Source organism: Symsagittifera roscoffensis, chromosome 8, assembly GCF_963678635.1.
Source record: "Symsagittifera roscoffensis chromosome 8, txSymRosc1.1, whole genome shotgun sequence".
Taxonomy (NCBI): Eukaryota; Metazoa; Xenacoelomorpha; order Acoela; family Convolutidae; genus Symsagittifera; species Symsagittifera roscoffensis.
In genome coordinates, this window is record NC_087069.1 from 9,063,229 (window position 1) to 9,075,295 (window position 12,067).

The 12,067-nt window shown below is 35.1% G+C and overlaps 1 protein-coding gene across 1 annotated transcript in view; it reads right to left on the reverse strand.

The window, feature by feature from the left end:
- The window catches only part of LOC134852827 (contactin-associated protein-like 2), a 129,288-nt gene that overhangs the window by 47,265 nt on the left and 69,956 nt on the right, over positions 1-12,067 (reverse strand). The window contains exons 9-13 of the mRNA XM_063868647.1: positions 10,271-10,413; positions 6,843-7,017; positions 4,937-5,095; positions 2,557-2,685; positions 198-352 (exon numbers count right to left, since the gene is read on the reverse strand). Of these exons, the coding sequence (XP_063724717.1) occupies positions 198-352; positions 2,557-2,685; positions 4,937-5,095; positions 6,843-7,017; positions 10,271-10,413 (761 nt within the window). The remainder of the gene's footprint in view (positions 1-197; positions 353-2,556; positions 2,686-4,936; positions 5,096-6,842; positions 7,018-10,270; positions 10,414-12,067) is intronic.

Below are 12,067 nucleotides of genomic sequence, written 5' to 3' on the forward strand. Positions count from 1 at the left end.
TTCAGCGGACAGCTTTTTAAGTTCAAGTATTGAACGCATCCGATATGTTTGAGTTGACATGTTCAGACTCAATTATGATTCAAGCTTAATTGTCTACTGGTTACTTTTGCATCTTGAAGTCAATTTTTTTCACGATTTTGTAATGATAATTCCGGGACGACGAATCTGATCAATCTAAGTGAAGTAAGTGAACTAACTCTGTCGTTGTCGTACAGGGTGAGTGTACAGTCGCAGATGAAGTCGAACCAGGACTGGAAGCAGATGCCCCCATGGAAGCAGGGGTTGGGGGTGCACCTGTCCACTATGGGACACTGGTCCATCTTAGGCTTCCCGATCGCACGCACCCGACCACCTAATAGAACAACACACACTATACAATACAATCAATAACATCCATAAACACGAAGACCATTTAAACTATTCCTCTCCAATAAACTCCCCCTCCAATCTCACTTAAAAATGAAGGATCTCTTTAACTATCCCCCATTGCAAAAAGGGAAAACTCGTTACAAGGTACAACATTTGTATATGCTAAACAGTTTCATTAGTTCTTTAAAGGGTTGGATATTCAACTAGGCGCCAATTGCGGAGCAATAGTTTAAGTGATCCAGAATAAATTAATTCTCACTATGAACTCTCTTCACAGTACCACTGAAAAAAATGTGAACTTGTACAGTGCTGATTTAAATTATCCGGACGAAACGCATAAAACTTGAAATAAAAAAAATCTGAAATAAATTTGGCGGGACATTAAGTGATAAATGATGAAGACTGAAAATGAGAACTTGCTTAAATTTTGAACAAGGAAACCATATCAAATAAAAAACGATTGACATTTTTCATTTTTCTAATTTCGGAAAAAGAAACACCACGTTGAGGCTCTTTGAACTTCAAGCTTTCTGTCTGACACTTTCTTCATAAAACGAACCCATTAAGAGAAAATTAAGTCAATAAGCGACAGTGAATTCTGAAAATGAAGTCGATTTTTGAAACAAATCGACTTTATAATGCAGGCTACCCAATTGCATTCCATGCATGCAAACGCCATTTTAAACTGCACCTAAATAATGATCTGCAATAAAATTTTCTACTATGAGATATCAAAAAAATAGCACGTTTGAATACAAATTGAAATCTGCCTCCTATTTTTTGAAATAAAAACGAAAAAAAAAAGTTATAGCCAACAGGCAGTTGGAAAAGAGTCTATAAATGCAAGTTAACATAAAAACACTGACTTAGTTTTTGGATAAATCGCAACTTCCCAATTCAAAAAAAAACATAGCCAAGAGACAGTTTGAAAAAGTCAATGAACGCAAACAAACACAAAAAACATACAGACTTGTTTTTTTGAAAAAAACTCAATTTTCGAATTTCAAAGAAAAAATATACCTAGAAAGCTTTCTAAATTTCTGAAACAATTTATGATTGGCAATTTTTTTGATACAAGTAACCAAATTAGAAACACAGGCAAAGCTGCGCTTCGCAAGCACTAGGGAGAACACGACAAAAAACAGCTCTATAAAGGGCATTAAGAAAAAAAAATAGAAGTAAGCCGATGTGCGACCTAGAGATTATGAGTCACACTAGCCACAAACAAAGCAGCCAAAAGATACTATGAAAATTCCAATGCTACAGATCATGATTATAGCAAAGTTCCATCAAGTAAGTGAACACTTTTAATGAATACTTTTATCAGATTAGAAAACAAGAAGGTTCGTATTTATACACTAAAGCTCGCAAGTGTTAACAAAGGGTATGAAGTGAACTTAAAAAGAAATCAAAAGTCAAAGCGCGAAAACGTAAGCTTTATTTCTTTTAAAAACGCTCTTTCCGAGAACAGCCTCCCATAAAACAAAAAAAACGGAGGCAGGTCTTTATTTAAAAAATCGGCTGCGGAGGGGGTCTATCATGGGAAAGAGCAACTTAATAACCGGAATAAATTAATTCTCACTATGAACTCACTTCACAGTACCACTGAAAAAATGTGAACTTGTACAGTGCTGATTTAAATTATCCGGACAAAACGCGTAAAACTTGAAATAAAAAAAAATCTGAAATAAAATTGGCGGGACATTAAGTGATAAATGATGAAGACTGAAAATGAGAACTTGCTTAAATTTTGATTGACTAAAAGAAGTAGGAACTAACTATCCATCCGTTTTTGGGGTAAAATTTAGGCCCAAGTTTCGTAAACCGAATTGCACCATAATATTTCTAAAAGTTTTTAACAAGTTATGTCTTCATTATTTTTCACCTAATGTCCACCCAATTTGAGAAAAACTCCTTTTAAATTTCAAGTTTTATGCGTTTCGATGGATAATTTAAATTATTGCACGGGTAATCATCACTGTATAACACTAACCTGTAAGTTTGCATCGTGAACAATGCTCGCTAATGTTTGGCTAAAAATTCTTATAACTAAAAAACTCATAACTAATTTAAAAACCTAAAACACTTTGATACACAGCTTTGAGAGATTATGTAAAACATCGTCTGAAAATGATCCCAGCTGCCCTACAAAAATAGTTTGTCAATTTAAAATAGAGAGACACTCGCCTGAAGGTAGACTCTGATCTCCCAAGAGTAGTCGTTGGAGTGAAACTTTCTGTCCATTCACTTGCAGTGACTTCAGACACCCTATGAAGCCCCACATGTCTGGCTTCAGTTTCTCATCCCCAGTGCCCTCTGAAACACAACATGTATTGGATTGTTGGAGGCATTTTAAAGACAGAAGCGAAGTTCCACTTCGCAAACGAATCAAAAACGGACTCTTCTCCACCCCTCCCCCTTAAAACTCAAAATTTTTCTGTGTAATAGAAATGCTATTATTGCGGAATCCTTGATTTTTTTTGCTAAGTATGAGGAAACAATGTGCTCAGAACAGTGATTTGTTCTCCTTCAGCTTAATGAAGTTTCCGCCAATCATTGAATACGTTTTCTTGCTGAGGTTTTTTTTGCTAATGAACGCATAAATATATTTGTTTTCAATCAATTTTCTTCATTCCATAAGAGAAGACACTTCCCGCTTTTTTCAATTCAATATAACAAAATGATTGGATATCGCACAATGCCACGAGGGAATCCCTCATATCGAAGGACCGAATGCGCGAAAATAAAAATCAGCCAATCAGATTTCAGTAATCTAAAACTTGGAAATAAAGTAAACATTTCCAGGGACTGGAGTTTTGATATTGACCGAATATAAAAACAGCAGAAATAAGCAAAAATTTCAAATTGTCACCGACTGCCGCCGAATTGGAACAAATTTAATATTTCAAGGGTTTCGTTATGAAAGAATATGAAAATATTGCTTCATTTAATTGAATGGCAATTGCTTTTTTTTTAAATTGACTTTCGGCTAATTTTGTTCCGCACGTTCGGCACCAACTAACTGCCTCAATTTCTAGAGCGGACGCATTTTAGCTAGTATACGAAAAAGTTCATTAAAAACATCCGACCCTGCCCAGGTTCGAATCCTCTTATTTTGTTACTGGTATCATTCCCTACCTCTACGCTACAGATCCATGATACCTTGAAGCTTCAGTGCTATTTGTAATATAATAGTCCGTGTTAATATCCTTAGTATTGGCTGTACTTAATAGCTGGTTATTGATCAAAATGAACACTTTCAAAATGAACATATTTGTTTGTCGCAGCAATATTTGCGACTTAAGATGGAAAAAAAGAAAGTTCATAGTATATAACACAAGCTTTGCTTGTGTAATTAAATCATCAACAAGTGAACTTAGAATCAACTGAAATTTAATCAGGTATTTGCGCCATTCGATCTTTCGTGATAGAAGAGCGTAATTTGCCAACCATGTAACAAATGAATTTTTAGTGAATTTTAACGATAAACGTGAAATATCTCCAATATTCTCATTCATCCACCAAGGATTCATTGGTCAATCTTTTCGCTAATGAACAAGGAAACCAAACCAAATAAAAAACTATTGACATTTTTCACTGACTTAGTTTTAGGATAAATCGCAACTTTCAAATTTCAAAAAAAAAACAGCCAAGAGACAGTTTGAAAAAGTCAATGAACGCATGCAAACACAAAAAAAATTCAGACTGAACTTTTTCTGAAAAAATCTCAACTTTCGATTGGCAATTTTATGATACAAGTAACCCAATTAGAAACACAGGCAAAGCTGTGCTTCGCAAACACTAGGGAGAACACAAAAAGCAGCTCTATAAAGGGCATTAAGAAAAAATAGAAATAAGCCAATGTGCGACCTAGAGATTATGAGTCTCAAACACTAACCACTCAGTCACGGATGCTTAATAGTTCACAAACACTAGCCACAAATAAAGCAGAGAAAAGATACTATGAAAGTTCCAATGCTACAGATCATGATTATAGCAAAGTTCCATCAAGTAAGTGAACACTTTTAATGAATACTTTTATCAGATTAGAAAACAAGAAGGTTCGTATTTATACACTAAAGCTCGCTAGTGTTAACAAAGGATATGAAGTGAACTTAAAAAGAAATCAAATGTCAAAGCGCGAAAACGTAAGCTTTCTTTCTTTTGAAAACGCTCTTTCCGAGAACAGCCTTCCATAAAAAAAAACTGCGGCAGGTCTTTATTTAAAAAATAGGCTGCGGAGGGGCGTCTATCATGGGAAAGAGCAACTTGAATATGAGGAAATATCTGCAAACGTGAACAATAGAAAGAGTCTATGCATATGATAAGTCACATGTACTGTTGATTCCTTGCGGCGGTAAACTTAAAAGTCAAAGCTGCACAAAATCAAGCAGCCATTAGTTGATTAACTCAGCAATTGCATAGCACTGAATTAAACAATCAATGGTTGCTGGGTTTTCTGCAGCTTTGACTTTTGCGCTAACTGCCACAATGAATCCGTCAGCACATATGACTTCTGATCAGCACAGAGTGCATGTTCTCTAACTGCTCATAGTAAGTGACTCACTCTCGAAGTATCCCCCGAAGTGGTAGTCCCTGGAGGGGGTGAACTCGGGGAAGAGTCTGTTCACTGCGAACACCTCCTCGTCTATGATGACCACAATGAAGTTCTCGCTGAACTCCAGCCTGGTCTGGTGCCACGCGCCGTCGTTTAGATTCGAGTATCCTACATTGACAACAAACAAATAACAGTTGACAGAGCCATATGAGGAAGGAGAATACAGGACTGGTTGAAACGTGTGTCTAATTCTCAAGAGAGCAAACCACTCAGGTTCAGATTACAGAAATAGTTGCTGAGAAGCTTCTCGAAAAAAAAACAAAAAATTCAACTTTTTCCCCAGCCCGGGCCATGAACTTTCTTCTCACTATTGGTATTTAATGAACAATACCCGTTGCCTTTATAACTATTAAAGCAAAGTCATATTCACAGTATTTACGAATCGTATGCAGACAGGGTTGTAATGTTTAAAACGCCATATGTTTTAAAGAAAGTTTAAAACAGTGTTTTAAACGTTTGTTTTTAATTGCTGTTTCTTATTATTGTTTTTTATTCAGCTTTTTTTTTTTACAAAATACAAGCATCGAAGACTATGGAATTTTCCCGCAAAACAGTGATGTGTTGTTGATTGGATGCAGTTTTGAAAAATTTCCTGAAAGAAATCGACTCGGACCACAGAGTTTCAAATTAGCTTTCTTCTCACGTGTTCTCATTGAGAAACACTGAGTTTATCCGAGCAATAAAGTTTAGATTTTAAACAGTGTTTAAAAACGTTTTTTATTAATGCGCAGGCTCGGGGATTGTCAACTTGCCAAACTTCACTTTCCTCTTTTTTAAGTTTAAGTTTTAAAATTATTTTTTGTCAAATTACAAGAGCATGAAAAACTAAAACTCTGCCATTCATACAATCGGTCAAAAAAACTTGCTATGCGAGAATTGTACTATCAAGGTCTCAGCATGTTTGCATGATTCTAGTTTTAGCCGACCGAATATATATTCGCTCTACATAAAAATAAAACTAATTCGGTGTGAACACTTATAAGAGTAGAACTTATGTGGTCGGTAGAACTTTTCACGCATCTGAATAATACTTATTTAATACCAACGATAAAATATAATATTGCAGTGACGAGTTATTAGTCATTCAACCATATTTAAAACAACTAACTCTGAAATTCGGAAGTCCTACTTGATTTAACTTTTAGATTGAGCATTATTAAGACAAATCATCATTCTCAACTTCTCAAAATGATCAGATTTCTTAAAATAGATTTTTGTACAAGAATCCAAATTTTTGTCAATTAAATTCTTTGAAGAATTCACTTGAGTCTTTGCTACGTGATGATCAATAATGCAGTTCGTCAATAGTAAGACTTTGTCAACTACGTTAAGTTTATATCTGTGAATAATGTATGTCAGCTTTAATTGTACATTCTACCAATAGTATTACTACGCCATACTTAACGCCTGGCTCTTAGCATCACAATTTCGCGTATCAGAAAATGTTCTATCTATTAATATCAATTAGCTTAGAAACCGAGCACATTACAAAACTTTGTGCGTAATAAATAACTATTTTTTGTAGCGACTATTCGAACAGATAACGTAAGGCTACAAGCCTGATTGCAGGTGCCACTTCAGAAAAATTTGGAAGAAAAAACTCGATATTTCTTGTTTTTTGTTGATTAAACCTTAAAATCACTCAAAATCGGTTTTTTGTTGAAGTTTTGTCTGATCATCAATATCCCTGATACAGGTACGCCTCTATGTTTAGCGTATGTCAGTATTATTAGTACATTATTTCTTGGTATAACAATTTCGTGGTTCAGTGAACAATTTATCAATTAAAATGGTAAACTGTCTGTCGAATCGCGAACTATTCACTGTCCGTCTCCACTTAAACATGGCCACCTACCGATGCGTGCAGGTCTGTAAGGAGTGTCGTCGTTTCTGATGTAGATGAGAACTTGGAGGAGTCCCTGATAGAGTCCGATCTGCAGGTATCCCTCCGAGTATCCATTGTAGAGAATCAGTCCTGTCTCCTCCCACGTGCGGAATGCAAACTCAACCACAAGGAACGGCTGCAGTTTCTGGCAACAAAAAAAAACAATAATTAAACACGCTTTTCAGATAAGCCTCAAGTTTTGTTTTAGTAATCACAAAAAAGCTCACAGACGGTTTTCTGGTCAGGGTCAAACTCTCAAAGTTACAAGCTACGAGGAAAAAATAGGTTGGTTTTTCTGTTTTCTATAGTTCGGAAACATTTACCGTCTTTTTTCTTAGCTCCGACTTTCAATGAAAATGATGGAACGATTAACCATTATTAACATTACAACTAGCCCGTTTTAAACAGCTCAAACTTAACTTGCGATACCAAATTTAACTAAGATATATATACCTGCTACTAACATTTTTCGTAGATTTTTGAGGGTTGAAAATAGCACATTTCGGATCATTATTGTGTGCTATATTTCCACGCATCGATGAAGTAGAGCTTCATACCATTTGCGATACTACTCAAGAGGATTGAAAGCTAGCAGACAAAAAAAACGAAAGCCAATAGTTGACACAGACGAAGCAGAACTTCGCACCACTTGCGATTCAACAAACATAAAAAAATTTCAAAAAGGTGAATCAAAATTTTCGTAGGTCTCGATTGAAGATAACTAGGAGTCCAGCTGGAAAAACTTAATTGCTATTTTAAAATTTGTCATACTCATGCAAGATGCAATGGGTAATTTCGAATTTTCAAAAACTGGACTTTGCCCAAAACCTTGTTCCTCTACTTAAATAAGTGAGATAAATGTTTTAAAAGAAAACCTACATTTTGTAACAAAAAAACGAGGAGTCCCCGCTCCAGCAAGAAGCAATTTCGCAACCAGTTCGTTCCAGGAAACCCTTCATCTCAGATTTAATTTAAAAAAAACATTCATCCCAGTTTCACAAAACAGTCAAAAGCTGAAAAAGACGGTTTTCCGAATTCCATCTATATTTTTTCGCAGGCTATGGCCGCTTAATCAGACAAGATTCCCAGAACAAGGAACAATTAACCTGAGAATTGGCAGTGTAGCTTTCGAAACAAGTCAAAAAAGTTCCAAACAACATGATTTTTTTTGAAGGTCAACTTTTCAAAAACATGACATTTCCAAAAATCCTAGCTTTTTGTGTTTAAAAAATGGTCGTTGCCGATTTTGCAGAAAAGATTCACACAACCTGTCATTTTGATTGAACCTAAAAATCAGATTCGGCAGTTCAGCTTTCGAGAAAAGTCAAATAGTTAACGGTGAAAAAAAAGGACTGTTCCTAGGGTCATAACTTTGTGTAAAAAAGATGGGTAAAACCGCTTATGGAGGGAATATCTCATATTTGGGTGGATAATTTGCGAAGGGAAAAATTAAAAAAAATGTCAAAAAATCAAAAATTTGAACTTTCTGATGGCAAAAACTTTTTGTATGAAAAAAATTGGGTGCGACCCCTGATGCAGTCGAGCTTTTCACAACTCGTCAGTTTCATTCAACCCAAAATCTTAGCGATACCACGGAAGCGCAGCATTGGAAACTAGCAAATCGTAAAGAAACGGAAATAACAAAGTCAAAAAAAAAGTTTGGAGAAAACAATAAAAAACACAACCAATATTATTAAATAAATTTTAAGCGTTAACCGAGCAGCCACTAAACTGACAAGTGGTAAAAGGCCCATTGAGTCGAAAACAAGAAAGTTCCATAAAAATGTCAAACAAATTTTTCGATTTATACCGACTACGATTGAACAATCAATTTAAATATTGATGCAGATCTTGGACCTCATGTCATTAACCTGTCTAGACAATGCCATAAATCTGCTGCTTTATGTTTATTCAAACTTTAATTCTTTCCCCCAGTGTTCTCTTTTACGTTTCCTTTTCTTTGGAGATCTCAAATTTCGTATTTCATTTGATAAAACAGGCAGTGCTCTGTAACATAATTGGGTTCGTTAACTGTCTCCTCACTGTTTCTGGTGCTTCATCTTTAAATTCTCGTTATATGCATATTTACTAATAACAATGAGAAATAAATTCTTTCTTTCTCTTTCTTTCGATACATGAAAATTCAGATAAAAATTACAAGGGGCAATTGAGCCGACAAAACTTAAACAAGTTCCCGTAGAACCGAAATTATATTTGTTGTCATGACAAACTTTGAACTACAATATTTTATCGAAGAACTATAGTATTTTGAGCGATCCAGAATAAAACTTATGCGTCCCTTAAAGTGACCCCAAATTAGGTCACAAAGCCGATAAAGTATAAGCCCTAAAAGCAGCTAAAATGAAAATTGCGTGCAAAAAAATCAATTTTACGATGTGGCAACTAAGCCGACGAAACATAAGCAGACAAAGTACAGACCGAAAAATTTTGAAAAGTAATATTGTTATTAAAAAAAAAACAGTTCCTGGACAGATTCGAACAGAAGGCATAGAAGTTTGAATTCATTATGAACCAAGAGTATACCAGAAAACCACTTAAATACAAGTGATTCTGTTAGACAAGTTGAAAACCCGAAAAAAGTCTATAGTCCGGTTTGATATCGCTTGCTAATCACAAGCGTAAAAAGTCGAAAAAAAAGTTATTATTTTAACTTTACAGCCTTAAACAATTTTCAATTTGGGAAAATACGTCCATCAAAACAATCGTCCGTGTGAAATAAATATTCAGGAACATTTATCCAGCGGCAGCAAAGCTGACAAAACTTGGGTGAACTACCGTTTTGTTGATGTTGATGTCATGAAATATAGGGAGAGTAAAAGTACAATTTCCACGAGTTAAATCAAAAACACTTGCGGCTACAAGGAAAATTGCTTACAGAGCAATAAAATTCTGTGATGTTGTCATTAACCAGACAAAACATACTCGGGCAAATGATAGGCCAATTTTTTTTGGGTAACTAATTATTTTATTGATCCAAATATTGTGTCAGTAAATGCGAAATATATCTGTAATATTGTACTTCACATTTGGTGGGGAAAAGGATTTGTTTTTCAGAAAAGTTTGATTGAATATTTCAATCAACAGACACATTTACTGCAGATACCTTTAAAGACATTCGGAAAAATCAAATCTTCGCCCTGCTGCGAGCAATCCTGGTGAATTTTTTTAAACCAGTTGAGCTCTGATTTAAAATACCTAATACGTAAACTCGAGCTTTTTCTTAGCTAAATTATAGAAAAAAATCGAAATATTCTGATATTTTATAACACAGAAGGTTCGTACTAATACACTAACTGCACGTAAAATACGCTAGTGTAAACAGGCACAAAATGTGAGACGTATTATATTATGAACCAGGCGGCGGTATTACTACTTACCTCTCGATTTCTGCTCAGATCTGCCAAGTAAGTTTCCCCTCCTCGGCGGGAAAACTGAGCCCCCTCAATGTACAACATGCTATCGTAGTCTTCAAACGTCACAGGGATAGCACCATCTTCGCGACAAGTTGAATACAGGAATCCTAAGATAAATAAAAACTGGAGTAACTTCGTTAGATTATGGTCGGAAATCATACTATGAAACAAAAAAACAGGGCTTTTTCTGTGCACAGCACGAAAAAAAGCAATGGAATGAACAGGTCTAAGAAACACAAACCTTCAGAAAAATTTTCAAAACATTCGATAATTTCGTTTAAATTTGTTCACTTATGATAGCTATCATTAACAAAAAAACCTTCCGGAAAACCAATTTCCAAAAGCCAAGATCCGTTGGACCCTTTTATTTGGAAAAAAAAAATCAGTTTCAGGTAATTTTTGCAAATTCTCAAACCCGACTTTGCTATCGACCTGACATTTTAATGACCGGCACTTTGCTGGAACAATTAAATCAATTTGAGAAAACTGGGTCAATAGGTAAACTTGTCAGTCCGCTGGAAATTCTCAACATTAGAATCCCTTTCTGAATTTAGAAGTGGATCACTTTTTAGTGACCTTTCCACATTTGCTGTTCGATAGTGGAGTTTGCCTTCCTTTTAACAAAAGAAATTAATGGAGCATTAAAAGAAATCAAAAGTCAAACTGCAGAAAACCAAATCATCGCGACCTATATTAGAGTCTTCACTTGGTTCATTGGCGTGAATGAAATGAAGCGTGCTCAAACAGCAAAGTTCAAATTACTTCATTAAAAATGAAATATTGAACGCAGTAGTGAACTCATTGAACATAGCCAATCGCAGCTTGGAAAAGAGTAATGCACGCAAGTAAACATAAAAAAACACTGAATTTCTTGAAAAAATCTTCGATTTTAAAAGAAAATAGATGCAAATTAAGCTCTTTGAATTTCTAGAACAATTCATGGCCGGTTCTTTTTTGATAACGTGAACTCAACTAGAGAAAACTGGATCAATAGGTAAAATTTTTAATCCGCTGGAAACAGGGTGACCACTTTTCTGAGAGAAAAATAGTGACTATGACAATTTTTAATGTTTCGCATTTTTTGTCGACCTTTTTTTTTGTTTTAGGTCGGCCAAATTAATTTTTCAAGCTCTGCCAAAGCACTAAAAATTTCTGCGCCGCAGGCATAATTTCGAATAAACAGGCTGAAAAAGTCAGTTTAAGGCACTTTTTGAAAAAAAAATGCGTTTTTTCGGCGCGCGCTCCCCCCTCAATATTAGTATATATTGGCGCCAAAGGCGCCTTTACAAAAATTCTAGGGTCCGTCACCAAAAACCGTTGTAAATAGTGACCATTGAAAAAATAGTTACCAATTAGTGACCAATAGTGACTGGTCACTAAAATAGTGACCAAGTGGTCACCCTGGCTGGAAATCTAAAAATTAAATTCCACTTTCGAAACTAGAAATCGTTCACGTTTTTTTGCGCCCTTTCCAAGTTCGTTTTTGGAGCGTGCTATTTACATCACATTCAGCAAATGAATTTAAATTGAATTCAAAAAGAGCATATATACCTAAAAGCATTCATAAATGCATCAATATAAAGGAATGCACATCTGTAGTTATTAGAGACTTTTAAGTCTTTTCCTGAAGAAAAAAAACAAAAAAATTAGCAAGACCTATATAAGAGTCTTCGCTATGTTCAATACTCTTGAAAATAGAAGCTCAATTTATTTCACACAGAACAAAAATAAACTTTTAGAATAAAGCCAACAATAACCTCA